The sequence below is a fragment of the Cheilinus undulatus genome, linkage group 24 (assembly GCF_018320785.1).
Source record: "Cheilinus undulatus linkage group 24, ASM1832078v1, whole genome shotgun sequence".
Lineage (NCBI taxonomy): Eukaryota > Metazoa > Chordata > Actinopteri > Labriformes > Labridae > Cheilinus > Cheilinus undulatus.
Genome location: NC_054888.1, coordinates 21,518,853 through 21,542,583, shown reverse-complemented (window position 1 = coordinate 21,542,583; position 23,731 = coordinate 21,518,853). Strand labels below are relative to the sequence as shown.

Below are 23,731 nucleotides of genomic sequence, written 5' to 3'. Positions count from 1 at the left end.
TCCAAGAGTATTCTAAAGATGTTAAGTACACATGAATGGTCAGAATGTAAGGGATGAACTTGAGCCCAGGTGACCTTTACCTTGCACCTCCAAAATGAAGAGTGGTTATTTCTGCATAGCATCAAGAAAATTTCTTCAGCATTCCTGAGATTTATAAGCATCTGACTCATGACTTCCAATAGTAATCAATTTATCGTTGAGTCACAGTGGACATCACTAACCTTGCAAAGCTAATGGATTTGCCAGACTTTGCTCCAACTCAAAAAGCTCCAATCCACAACGTTTGTGCCAAGCCCGACACTGTTTGGACCAATCAGCTTCATTAAAGGAGAACGAGGTGGAAGCTATGGGCGGGGTTAAGTTATACCTGCCGTTTGTAACGGCTGCCTCCAGTGCAGTGATTAGCTCGGATGTACAGTGCTTAACAAATGTATTAGACCACCCTAACCCTAACCAAAGTAAGGTTTATGCCACAGCTGCCCTAAATTAACAGCATTGGTAATTACCAAAATCATTTTTCATGTTTCTGCAATGGTTAATACATCAATATGTAGAAGCTCTTTAATCCAAATGATATTTTTAATGCTAAAATATAATTATTATTCTTATCCATGAATTTTCAAATTTACTGATTTACCAAAAAAAAAAGAAAAAATAGTAAAGCACATTATTATTTCTTGATTAATATGTCAAATTATAGTTATTTACTTGCATTTCTGAACAGACAAATGAGTTTTAGTGGTTGAATGTTATGCTTGATTCATTTCTGACTTCTCAGAGAAGCCTAGTGAGCCGGCTCAAATTTGGGTGAATTCAGTTTGAAATCCCTCATTCCTGTTCAAAATGGTAAAATGTGGAGAGCTCACTGAAAATGAAAGAGTACGCATTAAAGCACTTCATGATGCTGGATGGTCTCTGAGACAAATATGACAGGTGGTCAAATACATTTGTTAAGCACTGTAGCTACAACATAGCAGCAGTTTTACTAAAACTAGACCACTTTTTTGTGTGAAATAGGGCAAGAACAACTCTAAAAGCTTTTCATGATAAAAAAAGATGTGCCGCTTCGGCATGAGTTTGAGAGTAATGGTGTTGTGGTTGAGAATGGCTGCTGGTAGAGTGATTAGCTTGGATGTAGCCACAGCATCGGTATTGTCAGAACTAGACGACATTTCTAGACACTGACAGTTTTTTCATGACGGAAGAGATGTTCACACTCTTCTCTGATCTTCTTCGGCATGAATTCGCATTCGTTATGGGTTCGGTCTGCCTGTGTGTCTTTTAAAACAAGAGCTTGGAGCCACTCCGAAAACTTGTCTCGGCAGAGAAGATGTTTTTGCACGTCTCCTGACCTGGCTTGGCATCAATTTAATTCACAGAGAAGCTCTGAACATTCCTCCAATTACCATCCGAGAGGTTTCTGAAAAGTTCTGCCCTTCTCAAATGCTTTCTATGGGAGAAAGAATGAGAATTACATCCATGCAATGGATATCTGAAACAGTCGTTCTGGTGTGTCAGGTTATAGACAGACAATCTGAAATGGAAATACTTTCTGTCTTGGCTATCGTGGAGGTGGAGGAATTTTAAAATGCTTGCATGCAGTTTTTTTAAAAGTCAAATTGTGTAATAAAAGCCACAGGTTGCTGCATCCTTGTGGCATCTTGGATAACTTTTGCTGATACACATTTGACCTTTGCATTGTACACAACTGCCATCTGTCTCTGCAGGGTGTTATCCCAACCGTTGGGAAAACACAAACCCTCCCACACACCAAGAATTAGTGTTTATAATGCACAAAAAAACATGGATCCACATTTTCCACTTAGCCTCCAGGTACAACCGCCTTATTAAAGCTACCTGCTGTGTTAAATAGCTGTGATGACTTCACTCGGGCATATTCACAAGCCCCAGAGCGCCAACAAACACATGAGAAACACAAAAGAACAGTCATGCATCTCCGACGTGAAGCCCTCCAACCGTGCAGACGCCTCTTTGCTCCCTGCATCTGCTCTTAATTAGCAGTTGGAGCGGCTGAACGCAGTGACAGCCAGCCTAACGCATGTATCTGCTACAGAACTGGACGTAAAAATCATACAGTGCCTACACTGTTTAAACTCCCAGAGGGTGTTACAGCTGCAGAACAAAGCTTAGTCGTGTTTCTGTTTGACCTTAATACACGAAGAAGAAAGCAAAACAACACCAGGAAAACATTCCTGTGATAATCAGATGAAGAGGAGGCCTGCACGGCAGATGGAGACGAGTCTTTAGAGTCTTTTTTATGATCAAACCCCAAGCTTCATTTCCATCTTTAAAGTCTGAGCCCAGCACTTCTCCATGGTCTTGTTTTTCTTGAATGCAGATGTACAGACAGTATGGGCAGTATGGGACTAAGTGAGACAAGCCCTCATTAGTTTTTATTACTGCTGTTCTTCTCTGCAGTAAATAAACAGGAATGTACAGAGGGATTTAAGTTTGTTTGTTTGTTTTTTACCCAGAGACAGGATATTAGCATAAACATGCATGCCAGAGTTCGAAATACTGCTGATCTATAGGGGTATTCCCACAGCAAGTTCATGATTCATCTTCTTTTTGCCAGCTTTTATCAGACATTTAATCTGATATGGGAATGAAAGTGTGATTTAACCTTTCTACCATTTTTAACATGGGGGATGATGTTTTCAGTTTCCCCCACACCATAACACCACCACCGGCCTGAACCGTTGATACAAGGCAGGATGGATCCACACTTTCATGTTTACGCCAAATTCTAACAGTAACATCTGAACGTTACAGCTTAGATCAACTCATCAGAGAAGGCAACGCTTTTCTAATCTTCTGTTGTCCAATTTTGGTGAGTCTATGCAAATTGTGGCCTCGGTTTCCTCTTCTTAGCTGACGGTGTGCTGTCCAGCTGCTGTAGCTCGTCTTCTTCAAGGTTCTACATGTTGTGCGTTATATCATCTTGAACCAGTCTCCTCCGACATCATCAAGGCATTTTTGTCCACACAACTGGCACCCACTGGATGTTTTTCTTGGACCATTCTTTGCAAACCCTGGAGATAGTTTTGCGTGAAAATCCCAGTAGATCAGCAGTCCCTGAAATACTCAGACCAGTCTAGCACCAACAACCAGGGGCGTAGCACAGGGGGGAAAAAAAGGGTACTAATTACCCAGGTCCACAGTAGGGAGGGGCCCTTGAGGAGCCTGCAATGAAAAGTGTGTATGTGTCTGTTTTTTCTTAACAATTATTAGGGGTGTGAGCAAAAATCAATACAGCATAGTATCGCGATATTTTGTCTGATGATATATCGTCTCGTCCACCAAGTATTGATTTTTGCAAACTAATATGCCAATATGAACTAAAGTCTAGGATAATGGAAAAATAAGATAAATTGTTTGGACAATTGTTTGTCCAGTAAGGTCGGCAGAGTTGGCGATCATACAGCAGGAGAAAGTTAGTACAACAAACATGGCAGCACCAGGGGAGGACATTAGGAATGCAAGCAGGGCACGAATGACACATGAGGTTTGCAAAAAGTGCTACATGAAAATAAAATACTGCAGAAATACGATAAACATGAGGGCAAGACTAATGCTAAATCAGCTAAACAGCTGAAAAAAATGATATAGCTCGCAAGATATTACAATATATAGTATCGCAATCCTCGCTGTATTGCAAAATGTTTAAAATCATGATAATATCGTATCGTGGGACAACTAATGATTCCCACCCATAATAATTAGTGTCATTATTGAATCAAAAGTGACAAAATGAATCAGTCAACAGACTGATATTTGTATCAAATAGAGTAAAATAAATACTGGGGGACCTCTGCTCCTCCCGTAAAAATGTCCAAATGGTATTGTCCAGCAGTGCTAAATAATGCAGCTAAATTCAGTTTAAGTAGTAAAAATATTGCTCATAAATGGGGAAATTATGCTTCAAAAATACATTAAAATCCATATATATTTGTAAAAAAAATGGTGCAACATTTTTTGCTTGGCTAGCCAGTTAAGGGGGGCCTGTGTAATATTCTTTCTGGAGGCCGAAAATCCCTAGCTACGCCCCTGCCAACAACCATGCCATGTTCAAAGACACTTAAATCCTCTCTCTTCCCTGTTCCCATGCTTGGTTTGAACTTCAGCAAGCTGTCTTGACCACGTCTACATGCCTAAATGTATTGAATAGCTTTCATGTGATTGGCTGATTAGCTATTTGTGTTAACAATCACTTGAACAGGTGTACCTAATAAAGTGGTCTTTAATATGTTCTGGCAAATATCAACACCAAAGTAATATCACTGCTTTAATTTAGCATAGACTGTTATATCTTCACCTTCACAGGCCCTAATGGGATTGGACCCCAGAGAGCTTTTCTCTTTCCCACCCTTTTGGGGGGGTGTGTGGTTGCAGTGACCTTTGACCTCTGACATCTAATTAGCTCCCCCTCAACTCCAAGTGCAGGTTTGTGCCACAGCAACAGAAACACAAGGCAAAATTACCCTGACAGTTGACCTCAAACACGTGATGAGCTCATCCTCAAGCCGTGTTGGACATTTGTGCAAAGTTTGCAGAAGAGCTTGCAAAGGGTTCTTGAATATTATGCTTATAATCAAAGTACTAAAATAAGAGTTAATGATTTTGACCCCAAAATGCAATCAGTTCAATCTTAAGTCAGAGTGGACATCTCTCACCGCGCCATGATGAATGTAAAATATATCTTTTCCTGTAGATTTGTGAAACAGCCTATCAGGCATGCAATGTTATGTTTAGAAACTCATGTTTCACAAAAATTGCCCAGAATGCCTCTGGCGTTGTCTATTGTTTGTGTGGAGGCATAAAAATACCACTTTGGCAAGAACTGTGTTAATTTTTTGCACATTTCTCCGATCTCTGCTCTTTTACAATGGCATAGTTTCTTCACAATCATCTAAAACCATTCAAGAAAGACTTTTGCCAACAAGTGATACTTTTAAAACTGTGGCAAAAGGGTTGCATAAAAAACATGGCATTGAATCTACTATCGTATAGACGTGTTCTCAAAATGTAAGAGTTGCAAGAAAACTATGAATCAGTATAAGTGGAGGTGGAAAAAGGGTGAGAGCACCAACAAAGAGTATCTCAGCATCTCTTCTTAACTCACATTTCAAATTGAGCTTTCAGCTTTAAGGTACAGAATCTCTCTCCTTCCTGAAGGCGAACACTAAAAGCCTGAGGTCAGGAAGTTGCTTTGCACCCCCTGGGATATGTAGTTTTGGTCTCCCAGTCAGCGGCGCGTGATGCTCACCTCCTGCTATTAGACACAGCATCAGTGCAGCGTGAAAACAACACAGCTTTGAACCTTCTTGCCCCGTCCTCTCGGGCAAACATAAAGCTTTACATGATTAGATTGTGAGTAGGGCTACACCCAGATGCCGTTTTTCAAAGATAGAGACGGACAGGAGCTTTATTTGGTTAGTGTGAGAGACTCGTCGGTCCTCGGAGGGTCTGCAGAGGAGAAAGTATGTCAGAGACAGCGTGTTCTAGCTTAAACATGCATCAATTATGCACATATGGAATGAAAGGCACAAAACTACATCATGGCAGAGCGTCTGGTACAGATGTCCTTAAATAGTCTCTCCTCTGGGACAAACAAGTTAAAGGGATAGTGCATAGATTTTACAATTGGGCTTAATTTGGTACTTATGCTAAATCAATGTTAAAAATAGAACAACACAAATATGCTTCCTAGGCGGCTATCAGTTTAAATCAAAGCAATATGAATGATTTTTTCTCTACTTTATCTCAACCATAAGGCTTTGTTTATCCTCCATTAACTAAAACTGTAGTGCCACAGGAATAGAGTGTAGTTTGGACCAAATTCCAGAAAAGTTGGGATGCTATGTAAAATGCAAATGTGTTCATATTGGTCCCCACTACATATAGTTAAGCTACTCCTCTAAAAATGTTAAATACTTAACAACATGACAGAGCCGCAGTGGTGGGTCACCTGTGTCAAGAACAAAGAAGAGAGTCAACCTCATACTGAAGAAGAATATGCACTATGTATGCCTAAGAAGCAGGTGGGACCTCTAACTCAGTGGATAACTTCACGCATGGTGCAAATGTGTCTCGCATCAAAACAACATACAAATACAACTAAACATATATAAAACACATTTAAACACTCTGCCCAAGGGTATGGTGGGGAACACGCCTACACACCCCTCCCCTAAATTTAAATTTGCAGAGGGCGGAGCTTAGATCAGCTGACTCTTTACAAAGTTGAACTGGTCAAATAACTCCAAAACTGACGACCATTTCACACAGAATGGAGTCAGATGGGTGGGAAGTAACTGTACTTTATTTTTTGTTGCATACAAAGTAGCAATAGCTGATTTGAACTTATTACTAAGTTATTTTAACTTATAAATGATCAACAATCAATCCGTCTCTATATCGTGCAAATTCATAACCAAAGTTATCTTAAGACAATTCACAAAGAGGACAGGTCTAGACTGTACTCTCTGTTGTGGCATATTAAAATATACCAGCGTTAATCATGAGTATTATAATAAAGACTACACCGTATTACAGGGGTGTAAAACTTTTTCCACTGAAGGCCACATAGAGAAAATCTGAAGGATGGTGGGGCCACTTTCAAATACTTCTCCTTTATGATATCAGAGTTAGTCAGTCAAGTCCAATTTAGGTAAAGATTTTAAGTCACTGGAAGTTGCATGTCAATAAATTTTCATTTCAAAATGTTGGTTTACCGAATTAGCACAGTAGGTCACTCATACCATCTTCACAAACTATAATTTTTTTGTTTTCTTATTGACAGACAAGTATAGTTTTGTGTTACCTTCCCGGACGAGCCCCCAAGGTGACACAAAAATAAAATACACAGTCAAGCACGAGCTTCATGTAATGTGGGTCATTTTTCAAGTTTTAGTTTGCTGCGGACCAGCTAAAAATGGGCCAGGGGCCACATCTGGACCCCGGGCCATAGTTTGGACACCCCTGCCCAATCATAATAAAGACCAGTGGTAATCTTTTATTATGTAGTATTGCTCTTGAAATCAATGGAACTGCTTTAGTAATGATTACAGATGTGATGCAACTATCACAAGAATAATGGCGGTGAAAGAATGTAATAAACTCTATTCTGAGTGAAATGGTCTTCATTTCTCGATCAGTGTTAGTTCAACTATGTAAAGAAGCTCTGCTAAATCAGGGGGATGTGTGGGCGGAGTTTCCCATCATGCCCTTGGGCAGAGTGTTTAGATGTGTTTTATATGTGTTCAGTTGTGTTTGGATGTTGCCTGGTGTACAGTGATCCCTGCTGGGGTTCTTTTACTCATATTTCTGGTGGATTGTTGTTTTGATGTGAGACACATTTGCACTATTAGTGAAGTTACCCACTGAATTAAAAGTAAGGATGCACTTATCATTTTTTTTTTAATAAACATGGGCTTGAAATCCCATTCTGTAATGCTCTTTTAAACTGTAATGAACCTCCCACCACTAGAGGTCGCTGTAGCTTCAGTTAATGGCTGCTGCCTTCCTGTCTGAGCTCTCCCACTTCTCCTGATATAAGTATAAGAAGTTTAACAGTTAGCGTGGAGTAGGGAAAGCACGGTATGACAGTTTATTGAGTAGTAAATGGAAATAAAGTGGTATGTAGGCTGTCAAGGGTTGAATTCATGTTTCACAACTCAACCGAAGTGAAAGAGGCCAGATATTAAACGAAGGTCGGTCCAGCTAGCTGCTAACGTTAGCTACGATGTATAGAGTATATCGTCACGGCCACAATTCAACAGTTTTCTGAGTATTTTCTCCACCCTAACCCTAACTTTTTTGGACTTGGGTTTGTATTTGAGGTCATGTAAGAACTCAGCTAAAACATATCTGTAAGATTAGAGTGGCCATGTCATGATTAATGTGGGCTTTTTGGTGTAAATACCAGATTGCACCTTTACAGCTTGGGACTGATGTGCTACCTCTTTATGTTCAGGTAAATTAAATGAGACGAAATCTGACTAGCTTCTTGGACAGGATCAGTCTTTCTATTTCTTTCTATGTAGGACTTGAAACTAAGCTAAGTAGCTTCTGATTCAAATTAAATATTCACATTTCAGACAGAAGAGTGGTATCAATCTTCTCCTGTAACTCTAAGTGTATTTCCCATCAAGTCCCACGATCACTCAGCTCTAATTGTTTTTCCTGCTTCCTTTTTATAAATGTGTGTCAACACAATGAAACTGATAGGAACACAGCTGGAACATCCCTGCACGAGGCTTCACAGCACCTGCACCCCGCAGAGCTGTAACATATAGGATTATTTCCCACGATCCTCCCGCACACAGAGCCTCTGCATTCAGGTTTATACGAGTCCCTAATGGAGGCCTGATGTCTTCTTGGCTTCCAACCCGACACAATCCCATTAAAGTTGTGGTGAGTGGGCACGTACTATATCTCCGTGTGGTGCTGCTGGCTCAGCGAGAAGTTTGGGAGGAGGGAGGCTGATCTCCTAGAGGCAGCTAATGGAGGCCAGGAGAGGGTCGGATAGTTGTTTTATATAAAAAAATAGACACCCAGAGGAGGTCTGCATGTGTCTGAATGACCGACAAAGCCTGTCCTTAACTCTGCAGTTCACTGAGAGGCATTTAAGAACTCCTACATGCTCAGATTTATCATTAGATGATTGAAAATCTTTTAACATTCTGTTTGGAAACTTCATTGGACAAAAACATGCAGCTTACTTCTCTTTTTTTTTTTTTTTTTTAATAAAGGGATTCATTATGGACTATGAGGCTGAGTCCAAGGCCCTAAAAGTTGGATAAAATTAGAAATGTTCAACATAAATTTGACTATTTTTCCTTTTCTCCTCAACAGCATTGCCTGTATTGTGACAGGTTGAATGGTAAATCTCTACATGAATGCAGACATTGCACAGATTGTAGCAAAATGCATAAAAATAATGAATGTTTTGCACTTACTATAGAAAAATGGAGCTTAGCACATGTGGAGATTTGCTCCACAGACCTAACGCTTTACGTATGCTCACAAAAACTGGACATTTTCTGAAAGTTTTTGAGAAAATTATTGTGTTTTTCTCATTTAAGTTAGCTAATTCCCTTTGTGTTAACAGCCTCAGTTTCTATTTAACATGGTATCTATACTGCATGATGTTTATTTTGAAAGAAACTGTCACAAAGTGAAAGTAACTGTCCACTTATGCGACCCAAAATCAGCATCTCCAAATAGCTAAATAAGTGTGAACTATGAAAGCACCATGCTAACCAAGCTTGCATTAGCTTTAGCTGGTAATTCTATGTTTTTGCCTTTATTCTGAAAGGACAGCTGAAGAGTCACAGGAAAAAATGGTAAGTGAGAATGGGGGAAGACGTGCACCAGACAGCGCCAAGACCAGAAATCAATCCCGCAACCTGCGCTTCAATCAAATTGTAATTTGACTCCTTTTTTGTTTGCAAAACTGCTCAAGCTCTGTCAGACTGGATAAGATTGTCCTTCAGGACTTTGTTGCATTCATTTTACCCTCTTCCTTTACAAGCCTTGCAGGGCTAGCTGCTGAGAAGCATCCCCACAGCATGATGCTGCCACCACCATGCTTCACAGTGGGGATGGCTCTATCCCCTGACTTCTACTTTTCAATAACGTCTCCTCTGAGCTGCTTGGAGTGTTCTTTTGTCTTTATGGTGTAATGATAGCCATGAATACCAATTAGCAAGCAACTGGACCTTCCAGACACAGGTGTGAGACTACTAGCACCAACTGGCTGGACCTCTGTTGAATTAGGTCAGTCACTTTAAAGGGGGTGAATATTCATGCAGTCACATTTGTTTGTAGAATTTTACATTCACTTTGACATTAAAGAGTTTTTTTTTTTTTGTCAAAAATAGCCAAGTTATATTGACCATGGACAACAACAGAGGGGGGTTGACTGGCTGCTCAGTATGACTAAGGTGCTTCAATAGTAAACCAAAATTTGGTACTCTGGAAGCTGGAAAACAGGGGGAAAACTGTCAAAAAAGGGGAGAAAACCAGGAACTCCAAACACAAAAAAAGTCCAAATGAGGAAGGAAATACTAAAAAGCCTTTATTGTAATGGCCAAATCATTAAAAAGCCAACATGTTTCGACCAAACCGGTCTTCTTCAGGGCTAACAAAACGTTGTGTTTGGAGTGCCTGGTTTTCTCCCCTTTATATTTACCATGATTGACTTAAAAAAATCAATAAAAAGTTTTTAAAAACATGCAGGTGAATGCTTTTTATAGGCACTGTATATTGTATACGCCTAGGTATTTCTTTATTAATGTATACTTTACTCCAACAATTCCCCTTTACTGTAAAGGTGAATATTCAAACATAGCTTGCCTTGTTCAGTGCAACAAACCTCCAAAATATTAAATTTATTACTAAGGAACAGAGAAAAGAAGCAAAAGTTGGGCCTAAAGGAGCATAAAACATCAATATTTGGCTTGTAAAGAGTCTTCTCCATCGATCATTTATTCATCAAACAGGCATTTATGCAGTAATCATTTAGCACAATTCTGCTTTAAGTTGTACATTTAAAAATAAATCATGTTTTTGTGTCACTGTAAGGATGTAGGTCTTTAACTCAGTTGCAGATTCGGACATACAGTAAGAATCCGTGCCTCAGACCCATGGCAGTGTAAAATAACACCATGAAATATTCATAGGTGTACACTTGAGGACAGCGATGCTTGGTGCAGTGAAAGCAGCTGTGCTGGGTGGTGGCTGTCTACCAACAGCAGAGCAGAGCAGAGCTCACTTATAGTCCTCTTTCACTCTTTTTAACAGAGGAGTTCCCTCATGCACCGGTCCCCGCCGTGCATCGTCAGCTGTGACGCTCTGCTGTGACGTCTGAGCTACAGGAGCATTCGGTTCACTCCGGGGATGGAGGTGGGAGCTCTGCAGCGAGGGTTAAATTATAAATCCTTATTATACAATATGCAGCTGGATGAATAAAGGTGCCACGTTTTTTTGTGTTTAGTGATGTTCAGCTGACAAAAGCTGAAGATCTCTAAAGAGAGCGTCCCCAGGTAGGGATGCTGTAATTCTAAGGGCGACAAAAATGACATCAACCTTCAACATAAGGAGTAAAACAGAGATCTAAAACCACTATAGCAGCATGAATCACTGACATAAATGCCTCACTGTTTGATTTCTACACCAAATATCTACATTTGTTATTCGTGACATGTGTTAAACATCCTTACCTGGCAACAAAACTCCTCCTTTAATCAATTCAAGCCCTTATTTCTAACCTGCACTCATATCTGGATTCTATCACTATCATTAAACAAATGAAGTGAGGCTCAAAGCCAAAAGCACCAATATGTCACCTCTAAGAGAGGAGATCACCATTTTCCTTCCAGCCGTGAGATGAGCTCAGTGGATTTGTTGAGTAATGGAGCGAAGTGATCAAAGCCGTCCAGGGTTAGTCATGTGTGAGAGACAGCGAGAGGTCAGCTGGTTGATATACGACAAGTGAGACGCAGCTGGGACTTTTTTATGAACAACATATGAGATGGTTAGTGGATTCTCACGGAAGTGCTGGCGGAGATCAAGACAGAGGAAGTGAGACTCGAATACTGGGCCTGAATGTGAAAGAAATCATTATTAGGGACTGAGCACCAACGTAGGGTCAATGAGGAAGCTATTTTATCTGTATGCATCATTTTTCTGTCAGAAGAGTCACTAATTTAGAGGCTTTAACATCCACAAAAACTCACCAAACTTAACAGAATGTTGTCCCCCAGTGGAAATCTTCATATTTTGGTGAAATCCTGAAAGTTCATCAAGCAGTGGCCTCACAGAGGCCCCAAACAAGAGATAGAGGACCAAATAAGAGCTATGTGCATGAAAATTGGTACACATATGTGTCCTGATTAGATGGAAACAAAAGTCTCTTGGGGCCATCCACTAACATGTACAGGAAGTGCACCACAAACCGTTTTTGGGTGATTCACCAGTTTCATATTTTAATGAACTACTCTGAGGGATTTCATCTGATTACCTCCAGATTTTTTTTGCTCATTCTAGACAACCTGGAGATCTGAAGTGGTGCAAACTGTGAGTTTTCACCACAGGGTAGCGCCGGGCCCAAACTTAAACTACTTTTTTGTACATTTTTTCCATTGAAAATACACCAATAATGCCTTAAAATCTTTAAGAGCATAAGACAGTCATCACCAAACTTCACAGGGATGATCACACATTAATCCTGAATATATTCATACAATAATAGCATTACTTTGTAACAGCGCCCCCTTGTGCCAGTTCAACATTTCCACGTCTAAAATTTTGCATTATCCCTTTAAATATTCAGCCCCTGAACATCATCCAGCCTAGGCCTATGATTTTTGGTCTGCATATGGGTCGTCATAAGATCTACAAATAACCCTCCTGGACCCACGCCCAAATCCCAACAGGAAGTCCACAAGCTTCATCTCAATTTCAAAATAAGGTATTTTTGATGGTGCCAAATAACTAGCCTATTATAACTTTAGTATACAATGATATTCTGCTCTTTTGTGCAAGACAACGGTATCACACTGAACACGCCCACATACAAACTACTCATCCTAGCGCCACCTTGTGGTGACAGGAAGTGACATAACTGGTTTATATTTTCATTCCTCTTATTGTGCTTTACCTACTGAGCTCTGATGTTGAAAGAAAGGCTTCAATAATTCACCTAACACAGACATGTTTCATTGAAGGATGTCTCGCTGGTGATGGAGAGCATTTCAACATCTCGCCAATTTGACAGGAAGTATGTGCAACTCTCATACCAAACATCTGATTGCCTTCAAATTTCCTGTGTCAGATCAGGGTCTGCCGCTCCACATATTCAAAGGTTAATTTCACTGTTTTGATGTAGCGCCCCTTCTGGCAACAGGAAGTAACACAATTTGGCCATTACGCCATTTCACAGGAAGTCACTGTAACTTTTGTATGAAACTTCTGATTTGCATCAAATCTCACAATTGCTATAACTGTTGATTGATTATCAAAAATTAGTGCAGATGCCATATGTGAAATTATGGAGCATGCACCAGCAGCATGCAAAGTGATTTGATTTCATGGTTTGCATGTTTATTTTATAGAAATATCAATTTGCTATAATAATTGTATAACATAAGTCAAGCTCACGTTATTTTAGGTGATTTTAGGTGAGACACATAAACTATCAGGGGCTTGGAAGGTTCCAGGGGGGCACTCCAGTAGCATGAAAAGTAAGATTTTTCTAGGTGTAACGTCACTTTTAATTGACAAAGGAAATAAAACAGTGCCAACTAGAATTTTCTCCGTCACAGAGCACCCAAATTCTGTGCCCCCATTGTCATAGAAGGGCAGAAAAGATTAGAAATTGGTTTTAAATTTTCAAAGTAAATTTTAACAAATTTAAGGGGCTCTAGGACGGTCCCGGGGGTACCCCCAACAGCATGAAAACTAGCTCAATGTCATGTTTTCAACACTATTTAAAAATATGGGGAATTTAAGTAGCAGCTATATATTAAAACCTTCTCCATCATAGAATGTTAAACCTTTTGCATCAATGTAGCTCAAAGTGGTGCATAGTGTTAAATTAAAGTACTGATATATGGTGGCAGCTTATCAATAACTGCACAAAAGTCAGGATAGCCCTGCATACCAATCCATATCATTTAAAGTGACGTATACGGGTGTGCCCCTTGAGATCTTAGCTCGATCTTAGGTGTGTCTTGTGCAAAAAAACTTTGAAAACTTGTGATTTATAACATTTTAAAGGCCCAAGGGATGTTTCAGGGGTACTCAAGCAGCATGCAAAGTAATTGTTCCTCACTATATATATAGACAAGGGAATTTTGAGTAATTATTATGCTTGCGAGAACTTCCACTCAACTTTCAGAGTTCGCACTGCCTCAAAAGGCCATTTGCACACAGAAGTGAGCTATCTTTATGGGTATTTTGCCCCACCCGTGTTCATATGTGTGGTTTATGAAATTTTAAGGAGTCATAAGGTTCCAGGGGGTAACCTGGTCCTTATGTTAAGTGTAACAGATTGAATTTTATGGGCCATGGGGGATTCATGGGGAGGTGCCACTTTAGTTTAATTTAACATTTTATTTCAGTATTAGGAGAGAAAAGAATTTAAAGGGATAATTATGCTTAGAAGGACCCTCCCTATCATGTAACACCAACATTTGTGTGTCTACATTGAACAAAGAGGCCATTTAGAGAGAAAAATGTGTATTTTTATCACCATTTTGTCCCATCTGTGCCCTTATTAGTGTATAATCCTGATTTTAAGGTGTCCTAGGACACCAGGGAGTACCCCAGCTGCATTTAGTAGTTTAATTCCATGTTTTATTCCAGCATTGCTAGATAAGGGAATTCTGGGGAACAGTAATGCCTATTAGAACTTTTCCTCTAATTTTAAAACTTGATATTTTATGTTTAAATAACCTTAAAATGGAATTAGGGTGCAAGAAGATGCAGCTGTAATCAATGCCCTATAATTTATTGATCTTTGAAGGCCCCACCAGGGTTCAAGGGGAACTCCAAGTAGTTGAATTTCATGTTTTAATTTACTTAGTAATTTTTATGCTTATTGCAACTTTTTCTCTCATAAAGATAGTCAACTTTTGTTCTCAAAGAACCTTGGAAATTATTGATAACCTCCTCCTTACTGCATGGAAGCACCTTTAGGGAACAAAGGAGGTTAGTGGATGAAATAGACTCACCGTTTCACCCTGATGATCTGGTCCCTCATGGGCTTTATGTCCTGAAAACTTTGCTGGTTGACCAGACTGTAGACCAGGATGAAGCCCTGGCCGTTCCTGATGTAAAGGTCCCTCATTGAGGCGAACTGCTCGGTCCCGGCTGTGTCCAGGATCTCCAGCACGGACGGCGAGGAGTCCACCTCGATCTCCTTCCTGTAGAAATCTTCAATGGTCGGGTCGTACTTCTCTATGAATGTCCCGGTGACAAACTGGACCGTGAGGGCGGACTTCCCCACCCCGCCGCTGCCGAGCACCACCACCTTATACTCCCGCATAGCGCTCCTGTGGATGCATGCAGAGGAGAAAGGAAAGCTACGCTACAGCCATGACACAGACACAGCTAACAATAAATGAGAGGCTCCTGCAGCTAGAAAGGCGAAGCTGGAGCATTTAGCCCTGAGATACAAAGCCACAGCCTCTACTGAAAGATTCCCACGCTATCTTGCAGGGACACCATTCCAGAGGCATCCATAATGCAATAAGGCGTCGGTGTGGTAAAAATAAGATTGGCTATTATTAGAAACAACGAGACGGCACATCTTTTTATGCGCCCACAAAACAGAAGGCTAACACTACATTTCTCTGCACAGTGGGGTACAGTCGAGTTAAAGGCAAAGAGTCTATTTATCCTGAAGAAGAAGGCTACAGTGCTGCTGGGAATCCACGCCTCTGGAGTCGGTGCATGATGCATACACTGGATGTTGCTGTTTCCTGGAAGATATGGAGGGTGATTAGTGCCACAGACAAAAGGGGAACGGCTGACCAAACACCGAACAGTTTTGTAATTTAACTGGATTTTAAAAAACAAAGGAGACCATAGAGATATGTTTAACAGATTTTAATGTTATAATTAGAGTCCGGCGGACAGGTGTAGCAAATTAGCACTTCGCTATAAACATTTAACATCAGCACCTGTGCGTGGTTAGTGTCACAGCATCAATGTCACTGTCAATAAATAAATATTAAATAAATAAATAAACACCGATGTTCCAAGCAGGCAAATCCCTTCACATCCAATAAAACTGAATTATTGTGTTTATTAACTGCGATAAAGCTGTGACGGTTTAAAAATTACAACCTTAATTAGTCAGACTTACTTGGAGTTGTTGAAGTGCCATAATTTGCCAGTGCAACTGTTTTTTTATTTAAATTCAACTTTATTCACAAAGTCTGGCGCATTCATTAAATAACCACATTGCAAACATTACAGACTAAGCAACATTTCAAAATAAAACAATATATAAGAGCAGAGATCTAATCCTGGACTGAATTATGTAGATCTGTAAAAGAAAACAGTGGCTCGCTTTAGCTAGCAAAGCTACATAATTAATATGTAGCTTAAGCTAGCAAAGCTACATAATTAATATACTACATAAACCAACATAGCTATGTTAGCTTTGGCAACAAGAACTTTGGTAAAAGTAGCTAAAGCTGAAATAGAGATCTATGTAGCTTACCTAGCCCCTTTGTAATCTTTGCTCAATCTATGTAGCCATGTTAGCGAAATAATCTACATATTTAACAGGATCTACATATCTTCCGTTAGCTAACAAACAAAAGATCAGAGGTATAATACTGGACTGGATTATGCATGGTCCTGTTACACAAATAGTGGCTTGCTTTAGCAAACATAGCTAAAGATGATGTAGAGATTGTACGTAGCTTACCTAGCTACTTTGTTAGCTTAGCTCTCTCTACATAGCTATGCTAGCGACGTAATCTACATATTAAATGTAATCTACGTTTCTTCTGTTAGCTACACAATAAAAGATCAGAGGTCTAATCCTGGAATGAATTATGTGTAGACCCGTTTAAGCAGTAGCTACACAGTGGCTCACTTCAGCAAATGTAGCTAAAGCTGATGTAGAGATCATACATAGCTTATCTCGCCACTTTGTGAGCTTAGCTTTATCTACATAGCTATGTTGGCTTCATAATCTACATATTTTATGTAATCTGTTTTTTCCGTTAGCTATAAATTAAAGACCTGAGGTGTAATCCTGGATTGAATTACAGACCTGTTTGAACAGTAGTTACACGAACAGTGGCTCACTCTAGCTAACAGCTGCGCAGTTAACATTACTACATAAGCCAATGTAGCTAAGTTGGCGTCAGCAACATGAGCTTTAGCAAACATAGCTTACCTAGCCACTTTGCAAGCTTAGCTTTAGCCACATAGCTATGTAATTTATGAATTTTACGTTATCTATGTATCTTCTGTAAGCTCCGCAAGATATGCAAATAATGTAGCTGCAGTAGAGTGTTTTCAGAGAGGACTAGCTTTTTTCCTGTTAGCAGACTGTGTAGTTGGCTTCATTAAGCCTTTTGTTATCAGGTTTTGCTGGTCAGGTTTTTTGTTTTTACTTTTAGTAACCTAACTGTTAACCAAATCCCTTCTTTTCACGTATGTATGGTTACAGAGGTAAATCAACCAGAAGTCCATTATTCCTATGCGAATCTCTGTGTTGTCCAACCTGCCTGCGAAACTCCTCCCCTCTGTAATATTTATATCCTGAATGTGCCACTAGTACGTTAAAGAAATTTAACTTTTGCACCATATGGCAGCGTGCTAGCTGACCATCTGCTAACAGGCTATGGCTACTTATATTTATCAGCCTAATAAGAAAAACAGTCCGATTAACAATTTTGTCACATTTTGTCCACCTACGGATATCCTCGGAAAGCACTTTTACATATTTTGTCACTTAGATGGCTCACTTAAGGGCACCTTATCATGTTTAGGTACCTTTGGGGCGTCGCAAATGGAAACTCTGTGGAATTTCTTCCACCATTATGTATAATGATGGTGAACAATGATAACGACTGCCTGACAAACTTGCATTATAGAATCTATTTTACTAGATAATATGTTGTGTTGCTCTGACTGGCCTGTCATTAATAAGACAGGCAGAATGCTTATCCAACTGTCTTCTGGGTTTTATTTTGAAAGTTTCTGCCCTTCTCAAGCACTTTTTATGGGCTGTTACCCAATAGATGTGAAATATATCTAATGCCAAGGATCTATTGGCTGGTCAGGCTACCCCTAGAACCCTACGGTGACCCTGACTTTGGAAACCCCTGATTTAACAGACATATAGACGTAATTCCATCACTAGGAGCGAGGCTAGACGGACATCGGCTGTGGAAATGCAAGCAAGCGTAGTGGAAACTCCATATGTGTGATACCTACCTTGTTGAGTCTCCCTTCTTTCGGTCTGAAGCCTTGCCCGACCTTTCCACTCATAAAAAGAAGTCCCCACACTTGAGCCAAACATGAGTGGTTTTAATAACCCCTCATATGGCTGTTTTTTAAACTTCAAAAAATGCACCAGTGCAGTCTCAGGAAATGACAGAAAACAACAAACAAAAGGGTCTGTTTGTTCCACTCTGAGGCCTTATCATCAGGACTATCATCCATAGTGAAAACTTAAATCTGTAGAGTCCCTGCTCTTCTTTATTAAAATAGCACTGAAATCTTTGTGTGTTTGTATGTGCGGAGCATATAAGCATAAACAGCCTTAAAAGCCTCAGGGCTACATTAGCCTTTAATCTGTTTATTTACACATTGGCTATGCTTCCAAGAGTGGACTTCAAGGCACAAATCAGGGTCTCTGAGGGGACCACAGACGTTAAAGTCAGAGGATGTTTGGATTTAGTCCCTTACAGTGTAATCCTGCGTGGACATGGTTCCTTATAATTAACAAAAACCAAGACCAAAGAAAATCTGACCAGACACATAAAACAGCTCAAAATAATACATTCAGAAAGATTGAAACTAGGAATGCAGTATCAGTCGTCTTGTTGATTTACTTTGTTGGTAGGGTGAATTCCAGTTACCTGCAGCCTCTGGTGTGCTGCCATCTGCTGGCTTAAAGTGTGAATCACCCAAACAATTCCAATACAAAGACATGGGATAATCTTCCTGCACATTCAGGGGACAAAAAGCTCAGAACAATGACTGGTCACTCATGAGCAGGCGCCCCCTTTTGGCTGTACGATGTGCATATTAAACCTTACAAAGACATTTCATAAGACAATTATCAGCACCATTAAGACTGAAAAAACCTGGCAGTTGCAATATGAAACTGTTCAACCTCCACTGCAAATCAGGTTTGTTGTGAAAATGTGCAATGAACAAATCAAACAAAAGCGACTGAAATACCTCAACACAACTAATGCTTTAAGTGATTTCTCCAAATTCAACTGAAAATGAAACTTAGTAGAGCACCTTTTTGCTACTGCAAATGAGATGCATACCCAGACACCAGCTTCTGGCAGCGATCCTGAGGAACCTTACCCCATTCCTCATGTGCAAACCTCCATTTCAGTAATATTCTTAGGTCTGCATGCCGCGACCGCCTTCTTCAAATGCCACCAGAGATTTTCTACAAAGTTCAAGTCAGATGACTGTGATGGGTCTTCGGCAACCAAGCCTCTGTGCAACTTGAGGTATGCTTGGTATCACGGTCCTGTTGGAAGGTCCTACAGGACTTCTTTCTTCTTCCTCCAGGCATACCGCTGAGCCATCATAACAAAAAGATCCAGTTTGTTTCACTGCTCCATGAACAGAATCCCAAATCTCTGTAGCTTATACAGTATCTTACGAAAGTGAGTACACCCCTTACATTTCTGCAAATATTTAATTATATCTTTTCATGGGACAACACTGAAGAAATGACACTTTGATACAAAGTAGTCAGTGTACAGCTTGTATAATACCTCCAAGACGACCACTGCCTTGCTAAAGAAGCTGAGGGTAAAGGTGATGGACTGGCCAAGCATGTCTCCAGACTTAAACCCTATTCAGCACCCTCATTGGAAGATGGAGGAGCACAAGGTCTCCAACATCCACCAGCTCCGTGATGTCGTCATGGAGGAGTGGAAGGATTCCAGTGGCAATCTGTGAAGCTCTGGTGAACTCCATGCCCCAGAGGCTTAAGGCAGTGCTGGAAAATAATAGTGGCCACACAAAATATTGACACTTAAGGCACAATTTGGACATTTTCACTTGGGGTTTACTCACTTTTGTTGCCAGCTGTTTAGACATTAATGGCTGTGTGTTGAGTTATTTTGAGGGGACAGTAAATTTACACTGTTATACAAGCTGTACACTGACTACTTTACATTATATCCAAGTGTCGTTTCTTCAGTGTTGTCTCATGAAATTAAATATTTGCAGAAATCTGAGGGGTGTACCTACTTTTGTGAGATACTGTACATATGATGTTGAGTAGACTGGAGCCGACTTTTCTTGATCTTTTGGCTCAGTAGTGGTGAACGTCTTAGAGTTCTGGGATGGAAGCGTCGACGTTTAGTGCACGCCTTACTGTACTCTCCGAATGCCACCAAGTTTCGCCAACTAAAAGTTTTGACCAAGAGTAACAGAAGATAAATTACAACAACAAGGAACTTCTTTTACCACCATATCAACATGCAAGTCATCATGAAGACAACCAGAGTAAATGGAACCAAAAACCAGAGTTGGAAACTCTCACTACCAAGGTATGATTGTTGATGTTAATCCAGCACCACAGAAATATACGGTACTGTTGTTATAGAAAACCTAGTCTGATCCACAGGATGTTAGGAGTGTCTTATTTTCTTTTCTTTCACCTTTCTCTCTCAACAGAGCTTGTGAGCTTGTTTTACAAAGTGGAGATGCTGAAGCCGCTGGTCACCAGCGGGGAGAGAGGAAGCGCCCGCTCTGCAGTGAGAGTATAAACTGGTGGGATCAGCCAGATGGGGCGATAAACCCCACCCCTCTGGCAGCACAGGTGGATTAAAACAAACACCCAGGATTGTTTGCAGGTTTGGTGCAGAATTCCACCAGGACGATGGTGAACAGTGTGACTTAAAATCAGTATATTATTCTAAATTAATCTCATCTCTCTGGCCTGGACGGTTAATCTGAATAAATCTGATGAGAATAATCACAGGTTCTTTCCTTTTTTCCCTTTTGTCTTGTCAGCCTTTATGTTTGTTGTGCAATGCAACGTTTGGACAGCAGAGGGCGCTGAAACGTCACTATTTCTAAGTTAAACCAGAGCACTGTTTGCTCATGGTGTCTGTGAGCTGGCACAACTGATGGAACTATTGAGAAATGTTAAATGTGTCTGCGGCTTTCTACCACTCTTTGAATGTTTGTTAATCACAATTTATGTAATGTTATGGAATTTGTGGGTTGGAAATGCACTCATCCTGCAATGTTTAGCTCTTTTAGCTCAAGTTGTGCATGATTGCATTTATCATTTTATACATTTATATTTAAAATAAACATTATTAGTGACCTGAAACACCATGTATTTAAGAATATTTGGGAAAGCTCCTATAGAAAGCGTTTGGGAAGGGCAGGACTGTGCCCCATTTGTGGGGAAGCAAACCCTCACACTGAATGGTGGTAGGTTAGAACAGGGGTTCTCAATGTTGGGGTCGGGACCCCATTTGGGGTGCAAGACACTTAGAGGGGGTCTTCAAACGCCTTAAAAAACTAAGAACATTTTTTAATTTACACTGTTGCCACTTTACACCAATTTTGCCACATTTTCACCCATTTTCCTCACTTTTTCCCACCAATTTTAACACATTTTAGAAACTTAAAACCTGTTTTCTTTAAAATTTTAAACCCTTTCCACCATTTTTTTCTGCCTGTTTTTGCCACTTCTAAACCAATTCTTGTGACTATCTGCCTATTGTTGGCTCTGTTGACACATATTTGTCACTATTAACCCCTTTTTATCACTTTTTAAGTCACATTTCACAAATTGATATGCCCACTTTTGCCAGTTTCTGACTTTTTCTGCCTCAGCTAACTTTTTTTTGCCATTTTATATCCATTTTCATTCCATATCCCCAAATTTTCACCTATTTTTGCCACTTTAATGCAATTTCAGCCACTTTTGAATGCCTTTTTACCACTTAATATGCCCATTTTTGCCACTTAAACCAATTTTTTTGTCATTTTGGGATCATTGTGCCACTTTAATCTAATTTTTGGTATTTCTAACCCATTTCTGCTACTTTTAAAATCCAATTTCATCACCTTTCCCTCCATTTCTTCCCATTTTTAACCCATTTTAGCTATTTTAATGTATTTCATATTTTCAAAAGAGGGCTACTTACTACTCAAATGAATTAAAATGTGCTTCTTTGATAAGAGTGGTTATTATTCAGGTTAAATATAAAATACCATAGCTTAACTTTACAATGGACCATGATTTTGCTTGCCCCCAGTTTGGCTGGGCCCCAGAAGGCTCTCCGAATTTTCCCCCTAATGGACGGCCTTGTCTCCACATGACTGTTATAGAAAGTTCATGGCGTGTTCAGCCTCCTTCAGGTACAGTGGAGGTCCCCGGTCACTGGCACCTTTATTTTGGGGTTGCCGGCTGAAAAGGTTGAGAACCCCTGAGTTAGAAAACGTCCGTAGCAATGCGATGAAAAGCCATTTTGTTGTGTTTGGTGCATAAAAAGATTAAAAAGCCATAATTTAAGGCTTGTTTTGTTATTCTCAAATGATGAACGTGTCAAAGAGGAGTTCTGTGTCTTTTGGATGAAACTAGAGAGGACTAAATGTTGAAAAACAATTCTATTTTATCTTAATTATGTAGAAATTTTATTAGAAGACATGTACTTTTTGTGATTTCACTGGAATGTCATCCAATAATTGGGGGGATTTATTTAAATTTTAGACTACATTATTGCAGTTTTATTGATTTGAAGCTTGCAGTGAGTGCAGTCATGCTGTTTTGATGGTTAATTCCTGCACTGTCATGCACTCCTCCTTACTCACGTTACAATCAGGAGTCCACATCACCTATCCAATAGCACTGCTCCCCTCCCTCACTGTAAGCCTATCATATCGCTGCTGTCCAATATAAATGTGGCTTTCTCCTCCACCAGTTCATCATGGCATAGCTGCTAGCCACGTCCACGTCACTGCCATGTCTACAAGATGTCATCATCAGCCATCAACCCTAGCCTCTTTACTGAATGATCCTCAGACATCATCTCTTCAACCCCGGGCTTCACAGTTGATCCACTTTCATCTAATCAACCTCAGATGACATCATTAGCTAACACCACCACCACCCGTGTCTGGACTGGGATGGATCTCGCCGTTGCTCAGGGCAGACACCCTTCGATCATGCTATATCCATGAGGAGTTACAGCACCTAATAGACTAACAGTAATTCAGTATCACATCTATGTCAGTAAACATAACAATATGTTATTTTTGAATCAGTCACCAGTCTCTACTGGTTGAAATGAATTTTGATCTTCTTTGTTGTGTATTTATTGAAGTTTTGGTGAATTTGGTGCAGAATTTTAATGGCTTTTAAGCATACTTATTTGAGAACTTTATTAGGATGCTACCTTTGGGTGAATTTAGCCTTTGGGGGATTTATTGAACTTAAGACTACACAGGATTCTGACCTACATTGTCGCTATATTACTCCTATTTTGGATATTTTATCCTTGGTTCTTTGTATTCTATTGGAATTTAAGCTTACTGCCAAACAGCTTTTTCTGCTGTTGCTATTTACCTTCATTCTGACATCCCAAGAAGACCATGTCCTCACCCTGTCAGGAACCGTAGGCTGTCTTCTACAGATTTGCAGTCAAGGTTTGCAGGACGATATGGCCGACGGCTCTCTGCCCAGACAAATCAGAATAGACTGCACACAGCCAACCTCCGGTCTCACAGGGCTGCGAGGAGGGGTGCCATGACTGCCCTTCATCATCGAGGTGGTTCCGGACCTGAACATGTGAGGGAACATTATGTTTAGCAATGCCTATGGCAAGTGGATCAAAGAATCAAATCTGGACGAGACACACTATGCTGATATCTGCACCGACAGAGTGACATCTTTTGGTGGAGGCAGTGTGATGGTGTGGGGCGGCATCTCCCTCACTGGAAAAACGAGGCTTGTCATCAC

General features: G+C 40.2%; 1 protein-coding gene across 3 annotated transcripts in view; it reads right to left on the bottom strand.

Moving 5' to 3' along the window:
* The window catches only part of LOC121506275 (ras-related protein Rap-2a-like), a 44,416-nt gene that overhangs the window by 9,962 nt on the left and 10,723 nt on the right, over positions 1-23,731 (bottom strand). For 2 of the 3 annotated variants that reach the window (XM_041781998.1, XM_041782000.1), the window contains exon 1: positions 14,760-15,974. In XM_041781998.1, the coding sequence (XP_041637932.1) occupies positions 14,760-15,073 (314 nt within the window). In that variant the 5' untranslated portion in view covers positions 15,074-15,974. Of the gene's footprint in view, positions 1-14,759; positions 15,975-23,338; positions 23,553-23,731 lie in introns of those variants that run through there. The other variant, XM_041781999.1, reaches the window with a different exon arrangement.